We start from the raw sequence: 25,165 nt of genomic DNA, 5'->3' as shown, positions 1-25,165 counted from the left end.
GGGATACTCCCCGGGTCCCTTAATTGCGGAGCTGCTTTTGCTCTCTTCCTGTTGCTGACAAGTGCAGGAAGTGGCATTGCTCTGCGTGCAGCTCCTGTGGTACGGCTCTTGTTTTGGGGGATGTAATTAGCGCGCTGCTTTTCTTTCTCATTGTTCTGCGTATCTGGCTGATAAAATTAATGACTGGTTCCAAAAGTGGTCTCGTTTGGAGACTAATCCGGGCGTTTGAAAGCGAATTGTAAAACAGTTGAAGCTGGCAAGAAGGCCAGGGCTCTGTGCGGCTGCGAAGGGCAGCATTGACACAGCACTCGAGGCACGTCCAGGACACGTGTGCCCATTCCCTACATCCCTTTTCCGAAAGGTTGGGGTGCTTTTACAACAGCTTGGCTTTGATTTATATAAATCCCTCGGTACATGGGGCTCTTTGAAGCAGGAGATGGCCTGCGGGCAGGGTGCAGAGCAGGCGCAGCCTCCATCTCTTCACGCGGCAGACTGCATGCCATCATGCCCCTGCCGTGGCCGTGCAGCCCAGCAGGACCCTCTGGGGGCCTCCAGCGTGGAGCAGATGGGGCTAGCAGGGTGCCCAGGTGCTTCAGAGCTTGCTTGAGTTTCTGCCCCTTGGCCTGGGGGGCTCTGTGGGTGCAGCAGGGCTGTCCTGCTGCGCTGGGCACGGCCACAGGCACCGCTTTCCCTCCCAGCTTCAGTTTCACGTCTTGCTTCTGGCCACAAAAACGAGTTTCCCACAGTTTGTGGTCCAGGGACTGTAACTACAGGGAGTTTCCTAAAGCTTTGCGTTTCCGAACATGCACCTATGAATCATTTTGCAAGTTTACGTGAGGATTATACCTTCTTCTGAAGCCTTGCTGTCTTCTGCTGAACTCCTGGCTCTCGTCCCGTCGGTTCTGTCATCCTGCTGTTGGAGGCACCGAGCTCGCTGGAGTGATTTGGAAGATGCTTCTCATATTTGTGGGGCAAATCACTGTTGACATTTAAGACGGGGCCACGAAGCTTTGAGTTCAGTGTTGACACAGCCCTTTAAGCCAGTAGTAAATGGGTCTTTTCTCCGCTTGGCTGTTGGAAACCGTGCGTGAGTCAGCCTGGAGGACGCTGGGCTGGGTGCGAGGCAGTGACCGGCAGAGTGGGCGTCCAGCACAGAGCTCTGTGAGCTGCTGGAGGCTGGGTAAATGCCCCGAGAACTCAGCCCACGCTCAGCAAAGGCAGAAGCTGATAAATTAAAGCATTGCAAAATAACAACCCCAATGTAAGATTATGTTGCCTGATTTTCTTTGCTTTCACGTTGCTGCTGTAAGTACAGCAAAACTAAGCTGGAAAGGCAGAAGCTCCCTTCCCAATGGTTTTGTTATCCTGGTATTTGAGCTTTTTGTGTCTCTCAGTGTTGATGTTAAGCCCCTCAAAGCAGGGCTCCCAGGCTGACCGTGCATGATGGAAATCCACGAGGCAGGTGAGGGCACTGCACAGAAAGGTTCCCCTGGACAAACGTGCTTTGTTGGCAGTTAGGAGACAGCAGCAATATCACTTGGATGACGGAAAGCTAAGCAGTTTCCCTTACCACCTGCGTGTACTTTGCGGCTCCCAGAGGATATCAGCCACTGGTACATTCCTGGTATAACAGCCCTTGAGATCTCATGGCCTCCGATGCTGACTCTGTGCTTGTTTTGTAGGAAGGTATCTGTTTCAACTCTACAAATGTTTTCCCTTTGCTGAAGGCAATAGGAAGAGGTGTATCCGGGGAAGTAACTGGTTATGCTGTTGTTGCTGACTTGATGATTTTAGTTGCTTGGTAAAAATCCTAAGCTGCTTGCATGTTTTCTACCCACAGTGTATAACTGGACGGTTGACGAGGTGGTTCAGTGGCTCATTACCTATGTCGAGCTGCCGCAGTACGAAGAGACCTTCAGAAAGCTGCAGCTGAGTGGACATGCCATGCCCAGGTCAGTGCTCACTGCGTAGTCTGTGGGAGGCATGCCAGGGAGAAGAACAGACTTGAGGTGGCTCGTAACATCGTGTGCAGTTCATCTGCGTGTGCAGAGCCACGTAGGATTCCTGTTCCGCTTCAGTTACACTTGGAGGGTTTGGCTCTGCTGCAGTGTTCTTTGCAGGGATTGATTTAGCTGTAAGTGGGCAGGTACCTGCTGTGGGTGAAAGGAGAGGCTGCAGTTTGAGCGGTGTGGTTGGAAATGCTGTCTGTGCTGGTTTGGGACCAGAGTTCATCAGTCTGCATATGCCCGAGCTGTGTTTTCAGAGCTAAAACCCTAAGCTAGAGCAAAACAGATCTAGGTGACATCCTGGCTCTGCCACAGATTTCCTTCATAATCCCAGGGAGGTCACCAGGCTTCTCTGTCATTGTTCATCATCCTCAGCAAAGGGATGATCTCTGCTTGCTGGGTTGCATCTAGAAGAAGTTCAGGGGCACTGGCTCAGGGCTAGGTGTGTGTCTCTGCACCACCCTACACTGGTATGTGCTGTTAATTCATGCCTCTTGATGCTCCAGCAAAGGAGACTTCAAACCCACAAGATCCTCAAGAGAAGTGCTGGCTGTAAAGTGGCTTAAACTCATGACAAACTTGAAAAATCTGAGTGCAGCTTTTTGGGTAAAGGCTATTCTCTCTGTACAGGAACCTATAAACTGACGGATAAGTTTAAAAAAAAAAAAAAAAAAGGTGTTCAAGGCAGTGCAAGGTGTGTGCTCAGGTTTCTTCTGTGTGAGAAGTATGTTCCTATAGTCAGGTGTCAAAGGCTATCAGTGGAAATTGATTTAATAAATTAATTATGTCAGTAGTTTAGGTTGTCAGGATAAATAAAATAGGCATGGCCATACTTTTTTATCCTCTCTAACTGAAGCCAAAGATGATCGTAGAATCATAGGATATCCCGAGTTGGAAGGGACCCCTAAGGATCACCGAGTCCAACTCCTTGCTCCACACAGGTCTACCCAAAAACTCAGGCCATATGGCTGAGAGCACAGTCCAAATGCTTCTTAAACACTGCCATGATGCTGTTTAACACTTAGATACAGATCTTCTTTATAAGAAACAATTTTATTCGAGGGATTTCTTTTGTCCTGATGGTCTAAGCAGGTAGTTTATTGGTCCTGTTCATCACATTTCTCCTCCTGTAGTTTCCATGTCACTAATTATGGGCAGTCATTAATTCAGATGGATATGACCATGCCTCATTCTTGTTTTTTACAGGCTAGCTGTAAACAACGCTACCATGATGGGAACTGTTCTGAAAATGACAGACAGAAGCCACAGGCAGAAACTGCAGCTGAAAGCTCTTGACACTGTGCTCTTTGGGCCTCCTCTCTGTAAGTAACACTGCAAACCTCAGCGGCTGTTAAGTGAGAGGAACGGTATCTGCTCAGCATCAAACAGCAAAGATACATATCAACCTGAGCCAGAGTTTATGCTGTTTAAATTGTTGCTGGTATGATCAGCCAGACACAGCAACAGGTTGCCTCTGGTGTAACCCAGCAGCTCTGCAGCCGGAGAGGCATCCTGCCACCAAGCGCTGTGTTTGTCTGATGGGCCTCTTGCAGGCATGGGCTGCATTTTCCTGCTGGGATCTCCCGTGTCTGTAGGAGAAACCTTTCCATCCTTTCCCTTAATTGCAGTGCTGGCCCTGTGGCCCAGCGGTGGGGTTTGCAGCTATGTGTTAACATCTGTGGATGGGAGCCACCTGCATCCACCTGCAGCAGCTGCCTTCAGGTGCAAGTGCAGGCTGTCCGGGTCCTGGCTGCAGAGCTCCTCCAAACCAGCAGAACAGCAGTGTTTAGGATGAGTGAGAGCAAGGGACTGAGTTCTTTTGATGCTGATTACAGGCTTCTGTTGATGATCTAGGAGCGCTCTGATGTTTATCTCAGCACAGCTTGGGGTGCTCCTTTTGCATTCGTTCTGTCTGCCTCATGTCTGCCGTCTCTTTATTACATGTACTTCTCGTGTCTTTCCCACTTACTCATGTTTTCCTCTTTAGCTTTTGATGCTTTTGTGAGGTAAACTGAAGCCTTGCTTGATCAGGGGCCTGTTTTGCTTGGCATCACGCAGATGTGATGGGTTTTTAAGGCAGCCTGTATTGACTGCACACGTCCTGAGCCCTCCTGCAAAGTGCTTATCTTTCCCTTTTAGTCATCTTGTACCCCCTGTGTGAGAGGCTTTCAAAAATGAATACAAAGGGGTTCTTTCTCACCAAATACAATACAATACAATACAAATACAATGCAAATACAATAGTCTGGATGCAAATTCTGGCTCAGGAACTGCCATGGTTTCAGTTGCTGGCAGCTGGAAATACACACCATCAGAAATACCACTTCCTCTGTTATTTCTGTGGTTTTTTAAGCGTCTGCTACTGCCCACTGTTGGCAGTGCCAGCGAGGATGGCTGCACCAGAGAGTCAGCAGTAGCAGGCAGGATGAACCTTGGCTCTGCACAACGTGGAGACGCTAACAACCTCACAGAGAAATTGATTTTTTTTGGCCGGTGAGAAGCGATAAGGTGCTTCCAAAGTCCAGCCCTTGGTGCAGCCGGTGCCATCACTTCTTGTCTTCAGTCTGTGTCCAAACTCCCGAGAGGCAGCGCAGCAAGGCAAATCCTGGGCAAATCAGCTGCTTGAAGTAAACTGGGTGAAATTTATGAGGCTTGGAGGAGACAGGAGCCGACTGAATGAGCCGTGCAGGTTACACAGCCAGCCGTGTTCGCTCGCAGTCATTACAAAACACATGCTGCCTCGGGGACGGTTTCCTTTCTCAGTCACAGGCCTCTCGGTCGGCACGGGGCAGCCCCAGCTCTGCCCTTGCGTTGTTCCTGCTGGCAGTGGCAGGGCTCGGAGCAGGAACCTGCCAGGCAGTTGCAAGATGCTCTGGAAATGGCAGAGTAAATTGCTCTCAGTGATTCCAGGTCAGCGGCTGCTCCCTGTGTTAGAGGTACTGCTGCGTGCCGCCATGGCACTGTAACACCAGCCTCCGGTCATGCAGGTTGCAGCGCGTGGTGAGCAGCACTTGGCGTGCTTCAGGTCGGTGTTGGAGCAGGGTCACTCCCTCACTCCCCCCCACTTGCTCACTCCTACCCCTCAAAGAAAAAAAGGGAGAAAATGCGATGGAAAGGGCTCAACGGCTGAGATAAGGACAGGGAGATCACTCAACTGTTATTGTCATGGGCACAACAGACTCAGAACAGGGAGATTAACAAAATTTATTACTAACAAGCTAGAGCAGTGAGAAACTAAAAGCAAACCAAGCACACCTTCCCCCCATCCACCCCCTCCCCCGGAGCAGTGCAGGGGAACGGGCAATGGGGGCTGCGGTCAGTCCCTGAGGCTTCATCCCCGCCGCCCCTCACGGTCCCTCTGTGCCCCTGCTCCCCGTGGGGTCCCTCCCATGGATGCCGTCCTTCCCAAACTGATCCTTCAGGGCCTTCAAGAACTGCTCCCACACGGCTCCGTCCCACGGGGTCCATCCCCCAGTCCCAAACTGCTCCAGCACGGGGCCCCCACGCGTGGGTGGCAGCTCCCCCCAGACCCCATCCACCTGCTCCACCGGGGGCTCGTCCACCCATGGGGGGGCTGCAGCGTGGAGATCTGCTCCGTGTGGGACCCATGGGTGCAGGGGGACAGCAGCCCCCCACAACCAAAACCTTTCATGTAAACCCAGTACAGTACCTATCAGGTATGTGAATCCTTTAAGCTTTTAGCTGATGTAGGGATTTAACGCTTTTTAGACAGCAATATTTGCTAGTTGGTAGTTAATTGAATGGATTTGTCTCTGGTTTATTATGGTGAGAACTCACTTATCTAAAACTAATTTCTTGAGAAATTGATTGCAAGGCAGCAGTTCTCAGCAGCCATCAGCAATCAGCAGTAATTCAGGAAGTACTCCGCGACCTTTTAAGCTGCAGAAGCTGCTCTTCTGGCTCAGCAGTAGATTCAGTGGTTTCAGGTACGTTCCAGTTCTTGTTCTTTTTGTTTGGTCGGTGAAGGTGGTCTCCTCTGCTCCTTGCCGCTGCAAGGGAAGCTCCCAGCAGCAGGATGTGGCTCACAGGTACAGGACCTTAAGGGTTTCTCTTCTCTCCCAAAGCAGCTCTTGTACCTGCAATGCATAGGAAGTAATAAATACACCCAGCCCAGCTTGGAGTACCACGGCTGCTTCCTTCAGACTCACAAATCCAGACGTCTCACTGCCAGGGGGGATTCCAGCCCAAGTACCAGGGCACTGTTTCTCATTCTGCCCCATAAAGTCGGGAAGACTTCCTCGTCCTGAGGCTAAAAACTTCTCTGATGTCTCCTGTAGTTTGGAGCAGAGGCTTCAGCCAGCACCACTTAGCTGATGCGTGCCTGGCCAATTTGCTTGCTGATCAGCAGACTCCTGTGGTCTCACGAAGGCTCATTTTCTATGCCAGACTCCAGACGTATGATTCCTCTCTTCAAAGAGGTCTGCTCGCTTGCAGGGCTACAGCTCTGTAATTAATCCATCGCACAGGAGTGTGGTGAAATTACAAACCAAGCGAGATGAACTGATCGAGTCTGTGTCTGTGTTCCTTCGTTTTCCTGTTCCTTAGTTCAGAAATGCATCCAGGACCAAATATCACAACTTCGGGTGAAACAGGAGAGGAGAATTTAAGGAAGCAAGCAGTGAAATGTAAAACCATAGGGTTTTCTTTGTGAGTAGTGAATGTAGATTTTTTTTCTTAACTCTCAAGTAACAGACTCAGCTGTTTGTCTCCTCACGTTGCCCAAGGCACCACCGTGGTGTGATTTTGGATCGGACAATGGGCACCCGAACAGGACGTGGCACTCGTTGCAGGTTTCTGGATGAACTTACTTTATTTTTTTTTTTTTTCAGTAAGTGTTTATTTCTTTGGTGTCCACTCGGGGGTGGACAAAGCCAGGTGTCCGTTGGTAGAGCTTGGTGTGGCTGATTTGTTTCTGTTTGTTGTGATTAGAAGAGTATTTGACAAGTACTTCGAGACCCGCTTAAACATTATTTGTTTAAAGCAATAGAATTTCTTAACCAAATAGCAGATTGATTTATCGCTGTGAGATTTACCATCCTCTTTAAATATTTACAGTTAAATGGATTGTGTTTGGATTTCCTGCACCTATGCAGAAAAGCAGCTTTGTCCCATTAGGACACTTCACAAGTGACTTTTCTGCTCACAAGTCAGCGCTGTCAGTCAGTGGGGCTGTCTGTCCATGTGACAAGCACCTGTTAAATAAGCTGTGGCTTTTTTTAACAATAGCTAGGAAGCTAAAAACCCAGGGGGTGTGCTTGGTGTTCAGACATCCCATTGTCCTCAAAATCAGCAAATCTTTCAAAGGTGTAAGGTTCTTTACCCGATTCTGGTGTGAGCCCACTAGCAAACAGAAGTGTTCCAGTACTGGAGGAAAGTCCCAGTCTTGGTACAGACAGAGACACGAATGCCAAGTGCCTTCAGGGAAATGCAGAAGACTGGTAGCTTGGTTTTTAAAGGAGGTGTGTGTTCTGTACTTGGTTTTATGCTGTTGTCCCTCAAGCAGCTGCAGCCTGAGCTTTTCTTCTTTTCTGTGTTGTCTGAAAACATCTGCTTCTGCACGTGGCAGGCTGCATCGCAGATCTGATTAGTTCCCACAGAGGAACCAAAAAATTAGTAATTCCCATGTTTTCTGATACTTCAATTTCACTATAAATAACTGGTGTGGAGTGTAGATTTCTTTTCTTTTATCAGTGCTAATGTAAGTTGCTTTAAAATTGCTGTTTTTCCAATAATCCAGCTGGGTTTTATTCCCAAAGCAAAACATTGGGAAACTTTCAGTTTAAAAATTGAGGCTTTGAATTTGTGTCATTCATGGTGGGTCTCTGGTTCAAAAAAATTCAGGTTACTCTTACACTTTTACTATTGCTTAGCTTCTGACCTTGCTTCTTTAAAGTAGCAAGGTCAGAAGCTAAGCTTTTTTCTTTAAAACACGGCAGCGCTGCAAACCCAACGCAGCGTATGATCATCCTGCAGTCACCTGCATGCCTGCTGTGGGCTTTGGCAAAACGGTGTCTGTGCTTCCTCCTTGCCTCCCACAAATAAAAATTAAAAAAGCACAGAAACTGGTGTCCCCGGTGCCGTTTGCTCACCCTGCAGTGTTTGTACTCGTGGTGCTCCTGGCGCTGTCTGGCAGCTGAGGTTCAGCTCTGAAAGCTGCTCGAGACACTCGCTACGCGGTCGGCTTCTGCCACGGGGTGTTAGACAGGCTAAATAGCTGGGACAGCAGAAAGTCCTGCTATGGTGAGATAAAAACAAGAAAATGGAGCGTTCAGGGGTGATCCTGTGCTGCAGGGACACCTCACTGGTGCCCACGGGCGCCAAGCCTGGCGGGTGCTTGTGTCAAGGCTGCCAGCCACGGCCGAAGGAACCGATCCGTGAGCCTTGTGCAGGAACCAGGGGTGAATCACAGAATCACAGAATCACAGAATTTCTAGGTTGGAAGAGACCTCAAGATCATCGAGTCCAACCTCTGACCTAACGCTAACAGTCCTCCACTAAACCATATCCCTAAGCTCTACATCTAAACGTCTTTTGAAGACTTCCAGGGATGGTGACTCCACCACTTCCCTGGGCAGCCTGTTCCAGTGTCCAACAACCCTTTCGGTAAAGAAGTTCTTCCTAACATCTAACCTAAAATGATGTTAAAACGTGATGTTAACGTGATGTTAAATGTGAAAAATGCCACCTCTTCTGTTTGGCATAGGTCTTTGGAGAAGGAGCACACCACCTCCCTGTGCCTTTCCCAGCGCTGTGCACCGCAGCCTGGGGTCTGTCTGCGCGCAGAAACCGGCTGCAGAAACTGCGGGCAGCGCGGGCAGCTCTGTGCTGGGATAAGTCACGTTCCTCTGGGGTAGTTAATGCCTTTGCAAAGCAGAGTTGTCAGAAAGGCAGTAAGCAGAAGGTGTTCTGGCACGGAATACCTGATTTGGAGCAGTTTGATCAAACCAAGCGTGATCCCAGCACCTTGGGCATTTCGTGGGGCTGCAGCAGTGTGTGTGAGCTGAGTGCTGGTGAGGCAGTCTTGTGGTTCACGTAGCTGTGGCTGAGAGCAGCCAGGCACACGCCTTTGGAGGCAGGTGAGGTTGTAGTGAAGTAGATGGACGTGGCACTGCGATTCTGAATGCATCTTCTCCTGCTGTGTTGGCACTTGGAAGGAAACAGCATTTGCAGCCGTCCCGTCCCCCCTGGTGAGCCACCAGCCCCCGCGGCAGCGATTCCAGGAGACCCCGACAGAGCCCCTCCAAGGGTTTTACTAAAATGCAGCTTAAGCTGTTTGGAAGCTATAATCGTTCATTTGCTAAATTCCAGGCACTCCTGCTAGCAATTTGGGGAATATGGGTGGGTTTGTGTGTTTGGTGTGGTTTGGTGGCAGGGGGTGGCATTGTGCACAGCAAACCAATGTGCGTCCTGGAAAGGGACTTGGTGAAGTGCTTGTCGGGAAAACCCCACTTAGTTGCAACAATAGCTAGTGAATATGCTTTATGCTCTTCATTTTTGAGTAGGTTAATGGTACTGAGAACTCCATTTGTGGAAAAATAATTGGCAGTTTGTGGTAAACGCTGTTTTTTGTGAGCGTCAGTACAAAATGTAACAGCTGTACGTCTGTCCTTTCCCCCCTCCTGAAGCCCATGTGGAAGCTGCAGCCTGTCTGGTCTGCGGGGCGATGGGCTGAATCCAAGCACGGGCTGGATCTGTCACAGAGTAGGAGAGTGCACAAACTGGGGTAAAGTAATCAAGTTTCAGATGATTTGGGTTTTTATTTACCATTCTTTGAACCACTCAGAGGCAGTGGCCGGGATGTCCATCCCAGCTGGTGGCCCCGGCCCTGCTCGCAGTGCTCGTCGTTACCCACACACTTCTTCCCAGGAATGAGGACTTCAGTTCTGGTGAACCTGCATTCTTGCAGGGCTGCAGGAAGCAAAAAGGCAACTTTTACATCCAAGCTGAGTTTTCCCTATTGTTTCCTTAACGCTTGTCTTCACTGGAAGCCGCCGGAGAGGAAGGATGCTTGCCAGGCGGCTGCGTGGTGTGGCTTTGGCAGCAGGAGGAGGCTGTGAGTCAGCGGGGCTGGGTTTGGTCGGGGCTGGGTTTGGTCGGGGCTGGGTTTGGTCGGTGTCTCACGGGGCTGCACCCAGCACCCCGGGCTAAGGCAGGCTGGAGCTGCCCGGCTGTGAAGGCAGCAGAGCTGCTAGCTGGGCAAAACAGGCAGTGGGAACGGGGGGAAACCTGCAAAGGAGAGGAGAGCTCGAGCATTGTGCGAGGGCAGAGAGCAAGTTATCTGAACGAGTCGCCCAGGCAGTCTTCTCACGACACGAAATAAGAGGGATCTGAAGTGATGCATGTGCAGCAACTTGCCAGGAGCTGCTTCTTAGGAAGAGGATGTTGTGATAATCCATCCGGAATGGGAAGCGGGGCCAGTGCGAGTCTTGTTTATTTCTTTAGCGTTGAATTTACAAGTGAGTGTTTTCAGAGAATGACTGGACTCTTCTGTGGCACGTTAGGTGATGCACTAGGTGACACAGAAGGGGGGAAGGTGCTTGGATGGCCTCCTGGCCACCCCGGGGGGCTCCTGGAGCAGCCTTGTCCATGACCCGCATCAGCTGGGTGCAGGGCTGCTGGCACGGCCACGTCCCACGGTTCCTTTGAATGGTTCAGTTGGAACAAGGACATTATTCCTCTTCTTTCTTCCATTTATGTACCTACAGAGACCCGTGTGGTGTTTGTGTGTTTAAGCAAATTAAAGCTATTAATACTGCAGTCAGGTGCTGGTGGGCTGGGCAGAGCAATAGCTACCAGGCATTGCTCTTCATCGATTAAACACTTCAGGTGACAGGTGGCACTGATACTTTCCAGCAATAGATTAACCATTGCATTCCAGAGGGAAATTTCACTCTTACTTAAAAAATTGTCCTAAGGCAGGGGGTTATACACGTCTCCATGAGCTGTACCGGTATTGCTAAGCCAAGATTTTTATTTAATCCGTTTCTGCTGAAATTCTGTTAATCTTCTGACAAATGGGAGGTGATTTTTCCTTAGCTTCAAGTATAGCAGGCTACAATGAGAGCAGTAAAAAGGAAAAAAGCAAGCAGCACAAGGTGAGATGTGTCGTTGTGTCCATGATCTGTGCCTGTGCCCCTGGGCTTCCACGGGGGCAGCAGCGCTGCATCGCCTGCTGCTGCTTCGTGCCCGCGGCCGTCAGTCCAGCTTTAGCCTCACATGCTGCTCGTCACCACGCTGAAGTTGAATGCAGCCTGAACAGTTGGTCAGGAAGAACAAAGTGGAGCAAAGCGGTGTAAGGTTGCACAGAGATGACCTGAGCAGTGCAGGTACCGTAATTCAGTGAGCTCCTGCTGCTGCTGCCGCAGCCGAGCTGGGGTGATGAGCTGAGTTTGCCCCAAGCCTCTTGCAGAGACAGGATCAAGGTGGTTGCTTAAATTTCCTTTGCTGGAAATTCCTAAGTGGTTCGTGTCTCACGTGCAGCAGGCTGGGAACACGACTGCTTGCAAGCGCCAGTTTCCAGGAAAGTGCAAGCACTTTCCTTCATCAGCCCACACCCAGAAAGAAAAACACCCGCTGAGGACAGAGCAGGAGGTCTGTACAGGGGAATGCTCTCAGGTATCCATCTGTTTCAGCTGGGGGCTCTGGTCGGCGATACCCGAGAGCCAGTGCTCCAGCTGGGACACCCTTTGTATCGCCAGCCTGCGGACCGGGGCTCCCTTGGCTTTCGCATTTCTCTCCAGGGCAGCATCTCCAGTCACGGCTTCACTTTTTAGTAAAACCACAGTTGGATGTGCTGCATCACCCAGGGTTTGTATGACCTTCATATGTTCACTGGACAACACCTATCAGATAGAGTGGGGGAGGCCAGTTTGTGTCCTGAGCCAGTGCCCTTACTGCTTGCAGAAACTCTGCCCGTTTCTGGTGCCTCCTCTGTCCGTAGCGGTACCACCAAGGCAATGGCCTGAGCTTGCAAGCTGGTTTTTTGTGCATCTTTTCCTCTTACTCTTAAAATGCACTTACATAAATAAGTTAAACGAATTAAAGATTTTCGTGTCATGTTTGCACTTTTGTCCTGTGCTCTTCAGGCGATCCATCTGCCCCAGAAATCTCAGTGTTTACATGCAGAATATGCATTGTGTCACACCTGGATATTTCTGTAAACCCAGGGTACCATCCTTTACACATCCCTCACCCTGGCTGAGGTGCACTCCTCATTTCTGGCTTTCTCTCAGCCTGAGCAGTTCCTACCAGCCGCAGATGCCAGCAGCCCGTGTGAGTAACTCCAGAAATGGTCTCTGCGGGCGAGGATGACCCCGTTACACCGAGGCACTTTGAGGCCGGTTTCGCTCAGCAGACGGGAGCTGCAGAGGGCCCACAGAGAGGCTGTGCCCGGAGAGGGCCAGGGGATAGGTGGTGACACCGGGAGCAGGGTCGGGCTCCAGCACTTGGATGCAGGGAGAGCAGTAACGGGTCACTGCCCTCTGTCACTGGTAATTAGGTCCATGTAACGAATCCCTTATGAAGCGGTCAGAGAGGAGTCAGGGCACACAAATCTGTCATCTGCTGCTGGTGGGAAAACCCCTTGTTAAAAGCCTCATCTTTCCTGCTTCAGGCACGTGTCAGTAGTTCTCTGCTTAAAAAATAAATCAGAAAGATGAGGTCTAATACCAGGCTTTTTTCCTTACGGCAGATTTAATATTTACTACTGATAAATAGCTATTTTTCTATCTCTGCTTTGAACCTAGCTTCAGGTGATCGTGGCCTTTCCTTCCTATTTCAGACTGCATGGACAAGAACTCAGGTGGAGTGCTGTCCTGTAGAGATGCCAGACCCAGCAGACCCCAGAACGCCACGTGGTGGCACGGTTTGGCGTGTTGCTCCTGGAGCTCCCTGGGGTCCAGGCCTTTTCTGAGCCCCCCACCTGCCTGCACCCGTGCCTGTCCTCTCCATCCCAGGCTTATTCCTCAGCCCAGGGCTGTGCCTGCCTTCACACGAGGCTGATCTATGGCCTGAGACTGGCAGTGACTCATCTTGGCCCGGTGCTTGGTGCATGTTTGGTTGTGTTTGTATTCCTCATGCTCCTGGAATTCTTTATCTGTGGCTTGCAACCAAAATGTGGACGAATCCCTGCATCATTTACATCACAGCTTCAGGATGGGAAAAGGAAAACGTTGGCCTAACGTGCCTTCTGTGCTTGGTATTCCTCCAGTCCCCACGACCATCCTCTCTCTGCTACCAAATCACAGGCACATCACTTACAGAGACGCGTGGGGCTCTGGGTGTACTCCATCCCCGCCCCAGCCTGAGGTCTGCCAGACCCAGCTGTGTTTTTCTCCCAATTAAAGCTCTCAACATCCTCCTCTGCTGCTTTTTCATCGTCTCCTGCATACCTGCAGTGTTTGTTTTCTTTGTCTCTTCCATGCCCTGTTGTTTCTGGATCGCGTGTCTTGACCTAAAATAGAGGCTTACTGGGAGCCACGTAGGCGTGAGTTAGAGCAAACATCTCCTGTACCAGTACCTGATTTCACTAGGGCGTAAAGAGATTCTGGGGTACAATAAATATTGTTCCTGCCTCAGGTAAGAGATTCCTCATCGCTCTAAATGACAAGTAATTTTTATATAGAAAAACTTTTTATGAAAGGTTTTGACAGGAGACGTGACACAAATTATTTCTCAGCAGCCTGAGAGATGTGTTTAGACCTCTTCTTATCGGATGAAGTCTCTGCTTCTCTTACAAATTTACCGTTTTTTGAGTTTCCTGAGAAAAAGAGAACAGATTCTTACGCCTTTCTCTGTAGCCTCTCTTTGGATTCCTCACAAAATTACGGAGAACACAAATGCTGTCTGAGCGGAGCAGGGAGCGTCTCTGAGAAATGAATGTATGAATTTCCTGCTCAGAAACAGAGCAGTCACATACTCATCCTTCCCATTTGAAGGAACTGCTCTGCCTCTGCATAGTTTTTGTCTTACTGCCCGTTTGGGGGTTCTACCATATTTCAGTACACCAATGAGAGACTCGATGTGATCTTTCAGAGATCACGGTGGCTGTAACCAGATAAACGCCGATGTGGACTGGAGGCCAGTGAGACGGCTCTCCCTGCGCTGTGCAGGGATGATGCTTACACCCAGGCATTAGGAAAGCTTTTAAATGCTTGCACAAATTAAAAGGAAGGGAAGTGAAAGCCCTAAATTTGCTTTGTCATTTTGAGGGAGGATTTTTTTTTCTTTCAAAAATTGTTTGCTAATTGTATTTGAAGGTAGCAAAGATGAATTTGAGGCCCTGGAGGCCTTTCTGCTCTACATTTGAAATACTCGGGAAGGCAGTAACATGTTCATGTTACTTCAAACTATGTCAACATCTTTTTGGTAGAGATCCACCTCAAATTTAGCGAGACCAACAAGTCTCACAAGTCTCTAAAACACCAACTGAGATGGAAAGGTTTTGGGGGAAACTTGCAGTGAGAGACCGCAGTCATCTTGGTCCTGCTCAGGTTGTGAGAAAGTACTCAACGTCTCTTCTTACCTGAAAACAAAGCTGAGGGATTTGGCGAGCAGAGTGTCGGGGCTGGCATGGTTTGCTCTCACATAAACCCTCACTCACGCTCACCTTCCTGCTCTACATCTGCAGGAACGCTGATGTCAAAACCTCTGGGTCTTCAGGGAGTTTTAGAGGAACCTGTGCTGAGAAGCCGAGTTGGGCTGCTGGTGCTTGGAGTGTTGTATGGAGCGGCTGAGCCCATGTGTGGCTGCCCTGAGGCATATCAGTCTGGATATCAAAGCTAGGATAAAAACTGCTGTACCAGTAACAGGAAGAAATTAGGTTTAAGAAATTAGGGTTGCTCTAACTGGGGTAGCGGCTGGACAGGGAATCACGGCTGGCTTCACTGAGCTGATCATCCTCATCTTTAGCTTCCTTGGTACATCCTTGTTTGAGATTTGCTAAACAGTAAAAAAAAAAAAAAAACAAAAAACTACTTCAAACATGGTTTTGGTGTTTGTTTTTTTTTCAGCACCTAAGAAAACAGTTACTTGCTTACTTCTGTTCTCTCGGGCATCCACACTTTAAAGTAACTTTTCTGCTAAGTGTTGGAAAAGGAGGGGTTCAACACCGAGTTGTAATTCTGCTGGAAACTGACAGTTTGAAACTGGATCTCCCTCTTCTCTGGGATCACAGTCAGAGTTTTTCAAGAGTTGCTTTCTTACTTCTTATGCCTCTGTGCTCTATGGTATCAGTATGGTATTGCCCTAAAAACAGCTGTTCTGATGGTTCGCAGGAGCTATCACGTATTATGGAATGCCAGACATGTTACAAAATTTTGAATTTCATCTTTCAGACTTTTTTTTTTGCTTCCCCATTCAAATTGAATAAATATTGACACGGTTCTTGTTTTTGTAAGTATTGATGGAGCTCAGATTTTCCCTTTGTTGTGGCACCTGGGTCACAGTTCCTCCCGACACCACCTTCAGTTCTCACACCCAGCTACCGTGCAAGCAAAAAATGTCAGAGTTAATCATTTCTGCTGTCTTTGAATTCAGCGGTGTCTCTGCTTCTCTTTCAGTAACTCGTCACAACCACCTGAAAGACTTCATGCTGGTGGTGTCTATTGTCATCGGAGTGGGTGGCTGCTGGTTTGCCTATATCCAGAACCGCTACTCGAAGGAGCACATGAAGAAGATGATGAAAGACCTCGAGGGGCTTCACAGAGCTGAGCAGTCTCTCCATGACCTTCAAGAAAGGTAAGCTCTCTGCGTGTGCCCAGCTGGAGCATTCAGCTGGTGACCTTTCCTGCAAAGTTATTCCTTGTTTAGATTTCAAACAAGACGATTTTTGCATGTGAAGATGTGTTCATGCTCACTTGACCTGCTTTTTTGAGGTTAGTTAAGTGTTAACTGAGTTAAGCTAGGGCTCTTATGGTGTACCATGTGAAGCCTTGAGTGGTAAGAACTTCCTGGCGTCACCGGGGTCCTGAATCTGTGCGATGAAGCCACTTGAGCAAAGTGACTCCTGGCACGCTGCTGGGAGGTGCAGCCGAGAGCATGGTGACATGGAGCCGAGCACGCTGTGTGTGCTCACCCGGAGGTTGCTAACGAGCAGTTTCATTTCCTTTCTGTCTTGTTTTCACGTTGTCTGCCTGTGTGTTAGTTCCTGTTCTGCCCTGATTGCTGGCTCTAAAAAATCATTTCTGAGTGTCGAGGAGATCTTGACTCCGTACGGCTTTGTTGTTGCTGGCACATGGGAGCTCTCCTTCCCCTTGGAGGTTCGGTGCTTTAAGGTGTAAAACATCAAACTGAGGACAAGCGACTTGAGCACTCCTTCAGGGCCTGACAGTGCTTTGCCACTCGTAGTTCTGCTGCAGTCTCTAATTCTGAACAGGTACCTCCTACACACTCACCACAGTTCAGTGTATAGCAGCAGTGACATGTCTGGTGGTTTCTACTCACAGTCCGACTCCTGTTGAAAATACATCAGGACTTCCCCTCTGCACTGAAAATTACAGTGTAAACCTGCACCTAAAAGGGAAAAAGAGCCTCCGAAAGGCAAGTAAAGTCATCCAGTTCACGTAGAACTTGTCATCCAGCTTGTTTCACTCCGGGTTTTGGCCATCAGGAAGCATACTGATAGGGTAGAAGCAGTCAGGAGGGGAATTGCACATCCTCTCTTGGATTCTTCTTTGGGCTGTGTGTAGCAGTCAGTGCTTCCCTGCCTGCTCAGTAATACCTAACCCTGGAAGAATGAAAAAAAACACGTGTGGGGGGGTATTAAGTGTGAGTGGGTGAACTGTAGGCACTTAGGCAAAATACCATAGCCTGAGGAATGTGATCTGTAGTCACAGAAGTTATGACAGTGGTTCCAGTAAAGCTGCTCAGCAGAGAATGGGCTGACAAAGCAGGCTCCCTGAGTACAGGGGTTTTGTAGGGAAGGAAGAGCATGCGAGGCTGCTGCTGACAAACCAGAGGGGTTTTCTGGCAGTAAGATTTTGTTACGGGTTGATTTAGCAAGGAGCAGAGCACGGTAAACTTCAGCTCTCCTTTTTACTAATTTTAAACCTAACGTTGAAGGATAAACCTTAATTTGGCTGCTGTGCAAGCTGACAGCTACGTTCCCAGTGACGTCTCTAAGAGCGGAGCCAGCCCCAGTTACGTGGGGGCGGCGCTGCAGGTGACCGGGACAAATGCCAGGATCCTAAAGATGCAGATCCCCAGTGGAGATTTTTACAAACAGCTGAGGCTTTGGAAACAGTGCGATGCACACACATGGGACCACAGCACACTTTCTTACCTACCTGCTTCTGACGGCCTCCTAGGAAATGTCCGTGTGTGAGGGATGCTTGAAAGCCTGTCACTGCCAAGATTGCATCAGTTGGTGTCTATATGGAGAGAGGAAACTCGACAGACTGCTACGTGTCAGTGGTGCAGATACGTGACCTCCTTTCTCTTCGACTTGAAGAGAGAAGAAGCTGCATTTCCTCTCCATCTGCTGAGGAGCTGGTTCTAATCCACGGCTCATTTCACAAAGCTTTGCATAATTTTACATTACAGGCTGCAAATATCCCAGAGAAAAAGATTTATTTTTTTTCTGCAGCCAGGACACAGGAATTCCTCCTTGGTGTCCAGCTCCTGCAGCAGCTGCCCAAGGCGATGGTGCCCGTCGGTGTGACCACGCTATGTGGGAGCCTTGGGCCCTGCTTGGAGGGCATCTGTTAAAGAAGGAGATGGGCCCAGGAAGCTTAACCAATGCTGCAAAGCCAGGCAGGGAAGCACAGCACCACGTGTGCTCAGCATAGCTCGACTCTTACCCCAGCACACCCTGTGGTGGTCCTGCAGGGTGTGTGCGAGGGGCTGTGCTCTGCAGAGGCACTGAGCTGGAGCTCAGGGAGTGGGAGGTGGATTCCAGGCCCTTGGCATCCTCTTGGCACAATGAATTCTCCTGCAGAGGTGGATATGCCTTCACTTCTCCAGCCTTGCTTCCTGGTAAGGTTCAGCTGTGGAGCTCAGCTGCTGTAAAAGTGGCAAAAACTACCAGGAGGAGCCTTCCCATGGACCTGGGTAGAAGTTAGGAAGTTCTGCTTGAACTAACCTCTTCTAGCTCATGGAAATCCAGCTGGAACCTCTGGAGGGTGAACGATGCCTTCTTCAGCCCTGTACTGACTGCTGGCACTGCTACCTGATTGACAACCCTGGTATGTTCTCAAGGACTAGAGAAGGGAACGTATATATGAAGGGCCATTTTTTCTGTTCATGTTCTCTCTTTTGAGAACATCCTCCAGCTGAGTGACCCATCAAAACAGAAACGTTCGGGTCTTAGCACATCCTCCTGAGGACCGTGCTCCCAAACTGTGAAGCCCCCGGTGCGCCTCGGTTCCGTGCCCCTGTCACAGGTGCAGCTCTGCTGGCACCTTGCTGTGTCCTGGAGCTCGGTGCGCAGGAACCGGGGTGGCTGAATCAGATGCTCTGCACAGACATCCAGATGGAACACACAAAGTGTGGTTTTGTCCATAACCAGCATAAGAAAATAGACACTCTGCTGCTGGGAAATAAACAGAAGTAAGGGATAACAGAGTATTAGTGTGCCTTGGAAAATTATATTAAGGATAAAATTCCCAGGGAAGAATTCCGCGTAATAGCATAGGGAAATTTCTCCTTTAAACAGAGATGTTTTGGTGGTTTGGGATTCTCACAGCCCTGGTGTGGAAGAGCTTTAGCAGTGATGCACAGGGCAGAGAGCGTGGGTTTATCTGAAAACTTGGAATGTCTTGGCAAAACCTCTTCAAATTGTGAAGAAAAACATTTGAGTTTCTCAACAGAGCTGTAAATTGAAGATAAACCCTTTCCAAGAAGAGAGCCAACATCGTGGCTGCTGAGAGTCCAGCCCATCCAGATTTGTTCTGAGTTGCTGCCTGTATGCCAAGGAGGAGCCTGAGCGGCAGGAGCACGCCTGGGACCACGAGCTGCAGGCAGCAGTCGGTCACTGCCGAGAGCCTGAGCCACCACTCTGCACCTCCCCTGGGCTGTATTTGTCCCTCCTTGCACCACTCGTGGTGCCCCAGGACCCCGCTCCCCAGAGCCCTGCTTACTCGGCCTCGCTGTCCCCAGACACCGAACCTCGCTGTCCTCTCTGCTCTGCCGCTCGGCGCATCGCCCCCTTGCCTTGCTCTCCAGTTTGGACGTTGAGGATCTGGAGTGGGAGAAGATCTTGGCGTTATGGAATGCTTACTGCTGGCTAAGATGATTTCGTTTGTGGCTTTCAGGGAGTTTTTCTTTTCATTTTATGGAGTGTTCAGTAGAATCAGGGCAGGAGGTGTGTGTGGAAAGGACTGGCTTGAGTGGGGAGCAGATCACAGAATCCTTGAATCATTCAGGTTGGAAAAGACCTGTAAGACCATCAAGTCCAACCGTTAACCTGGCACTGCCAGGTCTGCCACCACACCATGTCCCTAAGTGCCACAGCCACGTGTCTTTTGGAGACCTCCAGGGATGGCGACTCAAACGCTTCCCTGCTGCTAGCACGTGGAGGTTGTTTGGGTGGCAGTGACAAGGGACGTCACTGCCTCTTGTCAGGACAGCTTCATTCCTGATGCTAGAAATTGTGCTAGGATAGGGATATGAAATTGGGCTAGGATAGTGCAGCTCCTGTAAAGTGAAGACAACAGAAACCTTGAAACAAGTCGCAGTGACTGCAGTGTCACGGCCCGCAGCGGGCTGAGACTGAAGGGGTGCAGGTAATCTGTTATCACTTTCTGTTGCCGTACATAATCCCTGACGATTTCATCCTGTCAGGAGGAAAAATAATCACTTCCAGGCAAGATTAAGACTTGTCTAAATTTGAACACTTTTGCAAGTGGAATATGGAGCATTCATACCCGCTCAGGCCTATCTTCCCCTCCTGCTTTTTTTTTTTTATTATTTTTAATTAAAGGCAGAATTTTTTGTAAAAACACTGAAACTTCAAATGAAATTAGTGAGCATTTAAAAAATGAAGTAAAAGTGAGAATCCAGAGTTGACAACTTAATTTCTTCTCAGGCACGGTGAATTTTCTCCTTGAGTTTTCAGATACGATCTCTGTTCACATCAGCGTAGAGCGAACAGGATCGGGGCTGCTCGGGGCTGCGGCTGGCCAGCAGGCGCACAGTGGTGCAGGACAGCCCGGTGTGCACAGCACTGGGCTCTCGGGCTCTCTCTTTGCAGACTGCAGAAGGCACAAGAGGAACATCGCTCTGTGGAGGTGGAAAAGGTGCACCTGGAGAAGAAGCTGCAGGATGAGATCAGCATCGCCAAGCAGGAGGCACACCGGCTCCGAGAGCTGCGGGAGGGCACAGAGAATGAGCTGAGCAGGCAGAAATACGCTGAGCAGGAGCTGGAGCAGGTAAGGGGTCATGGTGGGGCACTTAGCAAGGGGGCACGGGGACACTTAGACACGCCAACGAGAGCAGTAGGCAGCTCCTCACTCTGCTTCTTCCTTCTGAGGAATCCAGTGATGTTCTGCTTCCGACACTTCTTGCTTTTCCACTCCCCTTTGTGGAGGAAAAGACCCACACATTTCTTCCACCACTTCACATACACATCCCCCATAAGGAGTTACAGCGCTGCTTGCTGTTGGGTGGCAGGGACAGCAGAGGTGCTGTCTCGAGGGACGTGCTGCTGTCACGTCATCCCAGCACACCTTCCAAAAGGAGAGGCATTGAACTTGGCCTCTAGCTGCACCCCTCTGGTGACTGTTAGCCCTGACTCCAAACCAGAAACTCTTTCTTTTTCTCTTTTGTATTTATTTGGGGTTTTGGGAAGAATGCAGAATGAGTTCTTACGGTGTTTTCTTGTGTCACAGAGATGTACAAAGGAAATTTTATTCCAAGGAAATTTAACACTAGATTAGAATCTGTATAGGTTAGAGGTCATATGCAATTCTCAGAAACATTAGTTTTAAATCTAGGCTGATAGGAAAATGTATTCCCAAGCTGCAGATTGAAACACAGGCCTAAAGAGAATATTGTGTGTAATTCTGCTGCTGGAAACAATGAAATGTGTTTGGTCCAGAAATACACACAGATGGAACACGTGTGATGCTGTGAAAATAACTTGTCATAGGTCAGAAAAAGGATTCCCAATCCTACATCTAAAAGCCTTGATTCCTATAAGCCACAGGGAAGTGATGGAGATCAGGGACATTGCTGATGGCACCTGCCTGCAGCAACAGAGAGCAAGGAAACAACATCTGGGGATTTTACCTCAAAATCTGTTGCCCAAACCTACAACGAAAGTCCAAAACACAAATCCAATTTCTCCTTCCTATTTCACCCGAGAGAAAATTCTTATCTGACCTTAATTCACAGATCAGTTTAAACTGTAATTTGACAGAATGGCCTGGGCCAAGCAAGTGCCTTGGCTGTTCCAAGGCCATCAGCGTGCCCTTCCAGCCTGGCTGTGTTCTGCCACCATGGAGAGAGGGGAAGAAAATGAAACAGGAATCCAGAGTTTCCCACTGGCAAGGGAAGAGCATCTGTCCTGGGTCAACAGGTAGCCAGGGAACTGTGGGGCAATGTAGCTGAAGTGTGCAAATAGCCAGCAGTCAGCCAGTTCCCTTCCCTCTTCCTCTCTTATTGGAGTAAGAGCCGTTCAGACACCCACAGACTCCTGTGAGAAGCTTTGCTCTCTTGGTCTCATTCCTCCTAACTTGTCATGCAGCCTCCCCACAAATTCATCGAGCTCCATGTCAGAGCATGCATTTGGGCACCTGTACTCGTGTAGCCAGCAATTCAGCCCTTCTGGGCCATTCAGTGAGGCCATGCAGCCCTTCTCTCGTGCCCCGTAGCCCTCGTACCCAAGCTGCTATGACCTTTGGAGAAGGCAGAGCGCCATCCATTCCACTTTCCCCCTCCACTTTACATTTGTTAAGATATCTGAAAAGCCAGAGATGACTTAACCACTCTGTTGTTTCTTAGAGGCCTTCGTGAGGGATGCATTGCAAGGGTGAGTATCGGTTTTATCCACCTGACCCCACTGTGTGGCTGTAACACAATCACCACCCCAATGAACTCGAGACCACAAATACACTTAACCAGTCACTCCCACTGACCATAAACTCATCTGGTTTTAAGATCTTGGGTCCCAGTGAATATTAGAACAGGACCCTCGTTTGCACCACTTGATTCTTACCACTAAACCAGTATTCCTGCTGGAGCCCAGCATACGAGATCAAAAACCAGGAGATTTCAGGGACTGGGCTCTCGTGTGTGTACCAGGTTGTTGACACCGATCCTCTCTCCTCACTAGGTCATACTCCACCCAAACCATGGCCCCTGACCTCAGATTCAGAAGGCATTTGTTGCTTTCTAAGCTGCTCTTAGTGGTCATACTGAGATCTTAGAAATCTCCCCAGGAGAATACGCACAGTCTGCATGGATTCCCCTCTGCAGCCATGTCAGCCTTTGTGTTGTGAGCTCTGCTGTACCAGGGCTCATTCCAACCACTTTTCCTTGGCTGTTGCTCTGCACTGCTTCCCTCTTCCATAATTCCTAAGAACATTGGAAGTGTTTTGAGCACACCTCTGCCCCAGATCTGTAGGGGCAGATTTCTTGTCCCCCATGCACTTACTGATCATGATCAGGGATCTGCATGGACTGGGGGAAGCACGTGGTGCAGCTGACATCCAAGGGGAAAAACCAGGCTGTCCTGGGGTCTGTGATGCTGGATTTGAAACTTTGGAATGACTCAGGCCATGTTATGTTCAACAAGACTAAATCTTACCCAAAACTGATGTTATAAGCAGCTCACCTCCTCTGTGGTGCCCCCTGGCTACTTCTAGATGAATTCTGCAAACGTACTCCAGCATAAAGTATGAGATGAAAGCATTTAAGTGTGATGTGGTGCTTTTGGCTTGCCAGAAGTTGTGCTTGTGCTGGATTTGGAGAAAAGTAACTGTGCTAAACAACATGTTCATGGAAAAGATTCGAGTTTGAGCAAAAAATAAAAAATGCACATCTTTAGTTTGAAAATGAAAAGGCACTGGCACCTTGCTAGCTAAAGGCAGGTGTGAACAGAGCCACGGGGAACAGGCATTGAAGGTCCTGCTGACCGTGTGCTCGTTAGGTCAAGGCCCCAGAGACCAGAAAGAGGAAACGGGTTATCTGCAGAGCTCCCTGGGCCATCTGCAGAGCTCCCCAGCCCTTGCCCCACGCATGGCACGCTGTCTTGTGGCTGGACCCCAGGCCACACGCTGCCAGCAAGTGCTTTTTGTTGGCGGGGTGCCGCTTGCCGTGGCAGTGAGAGCACCTGAGTGTGCTCGGGGTTGGAGCTTTGTCAGCAGCAAGGCCGTGGTACAGCTCCAGCCACGTGCACCCCTCCTGGGCTTCCAGGTGCCGTGGTCGAGGGGCGCAGCAGGGCTGAGCTGCAGGCGCCGTCCCGATGTGGAACAAGTGAGCAGGGCTTAGCGGTAGTGAAGTCCCTCCACACCACGTGTAATAAAAGAGACGCGTTAATTCTTCATGCACTAAGTGCTTGTATATCACTTTTGGTGTCTTCAACCTGCTGATCACCCACTTCCTTCTAATTTTGTAATCGCCCTGATCCCCAGCAAGATAAGTGTGTGCAGGAGACGAGCTGCGAGGGAAGGAGAGTCCCCAGGAAAGCTGCAGGAGCTGCTGATTCCAGGCGTGGCATTTCTTTTTCTGACCAAGTAGCACATGTTTTGTGTCTAAATATTTTTGTCATCTTGCTCCAGTGCGAAAGTTGTCTTTTGACAAGCTCCCTCTGTTTGGCTAAGTAGCTGCAGTGAAAGGAGGCAGTTGCCTGCGCGGTGTTGTCAGCAGTTTTGCTTCGGGAGGAGGAGAATTTGTGGGTTTAGCAGATCTGAAGGCAGGCAGCAGAGATTTCTAGAGGCTGGAAATAAGCACTCTGAATATCCTTACCTAAAGTCTCGTTCCCTTTTAACTAACTTGCGTGTCGTGCTGTCAGCTCTGGAGGATTTACCGTCCGTGCCACTGTGAGTCAGAGGAGCTGCCCGAACAGATGGGCAGAGCAGGACGTGCTCAGCGCTGCTGCGGGGAGGCAAAGCAGCACTGCAGCTGCTGGAGGTTTTTGAGAGAAACCTTAAAAAAAAAAAAAAAAAATCACCTTTGAGATGAAAGGAAAGCACTGTGGGCTGCTCTGGTCATCCAAGCGGAGCGCTGGGTGGCTGCCCACCTCGCACTCCCCCGTGCCACCTGCTCACAGTACCGGGATGCCACCGCTCCTATTGACTTCAGCTCCTGTCACGAGTAAGATTAAGTTGCGTGGGGTCTTTTCTTTTGTTTTTTTTCTTTTTTCTGGTGCACCAAAAGCCCTGTGCTCGCCCCCAGCAGTTGCCCGGTGGGTCCCCAGCGGCGCGCTGCGGCTGCCCCCGGCCCTCCAGCGCTGCCCGTCTGCCTCTCCCCAGGTGCGGATGGCGCTGAAGAACGCCGAGAAGGAGCTGGAGTCTCACTGCAGCTGGGCTGCGCCCGAGGCCCTGCAGAAGTGGCTCCAGCTGACCCACGAGGTGGAGGTCCAGTACTACAACATCAAGAAACAGAATGCGGAGAAGCAGCTCCTGGTGGCCAAGGAAGGGGTGAGGATTTCAGTGTCTTTGTCCGAGGTCTTCCCCGCGCGGTGCCGGAAGAAATGGGAAATGAAACTTGTGTAAAAGTGTGTTCTTCTGCATCTTCCTCCCATTTCCTTTCATCGAGCCACTTCTGCATTCATCTGCTGTGTCACGACATGCCAGAAGCCTTAGTGCACAGCAGTGCTAAACAAATCAGTGTGAGGTCCTGTAGTCCCATAAATTGTTCAGGTGAAAGACACGATGCAGTTACACGGCTGTGGCTCTTGACTTCATCACATCTAGTGCCTTAGTTTTGCCTTTTTAAAGTGCAGCAGGTGACTAAAAGCAGTGAGTAGCAATTGCCTCTCAGGGCTGCAGGCACGGACTGGGGCCATGCCCCTCAGCCCCGCAGCACTCAGCAGGCTGAAGTCCCGTGAGGGTGCAGTGTTAGCTGTGGGCTGTGCGTGGTGCAGTCAGTAAGCAGACAGTTTTGCACCTTTACAAATAATGTTTTAGAGGCATGGGAAACAAAATTTATAACGTGCATGCAAACTGTAGTGATGAATCATCATCTCTTGTTCCCAGTGA

The 25,165-nt window shown here is 49.7% G+C and overlaps 1 protein-coding gene and 1 long non-coding RNA gene across 8 annotated transcripts in view; one reads left to right on the top strand and one right to left on the bottom strand.

The window, feature by feature from the left end:
- Positions 1 to 25,165, top strand: part of STIM1 (stromal interaction molecule 1) — an 81,590-nt gene that overhangs the window by 41,390 nt on the left and 15,035 nt on the right. For all 7 annotated transcript variants that reach the window (XR_014684931.1, XR_014684932.1, XM_084493733.1 and 4 more), the window contains exons 4-8: positions 1,841 to 1,952; positions 3,213 to 3,328; positions 15,587 to 15,764; positions 20,215 to 20,392; positions 24,437 to 24,604. Coding sequence is in view for 5 of the 7 variants with exons in the window: in XM_084493733.1 (XP_084349859.1) it covers positions 1,841 to 1,952; positions 3,213 to 3,328; positions 15,587 to 15,764; positions 20,215 to 20,392; positions 24,437 to 24,604 (752 nt within the window). In the remaining 2 variants the exon portion in view is untranslated. The remainder of the gene's footprint in view (positions 1 to 1,840; positions 1,953 to 3,212; positions 3,329 to 15,586; positions 15,765 to 20,214; positions 20,393 to 24,436; positions 24,605 to 25,165) is intronic.
- LOC311421656 lies at positions 15,011 to 20,201 on the bottom strand. Its single transcript, XR_014684946.1, has 2 exons — positions 17,312 to 20,201; positions 15,011 to 16,752 (listed from the first exon to the last, which is right to left on the bottom strand). It is a non-coding gene; the product is annotated as an uncharacterized lncRNA (long non-coding RNA).

Source organism: Aythya ferina (genome assembly GCF_964211825.1).
Source record: "Aythya ferina genome assembly, chromosome: 1".
In the NCBI taxonomy this organism is placed as follows: domain Eukaryota; kingdom Metazoa; phylum Chordata; class Aves; order Anseriformes; family Anatidae; genus Aythya; species Aythya ferina.
Note: the sequence above shows the minus strand (reverse complement) of the source record. Positions and strands in the feature narration are given on the sequence as shown.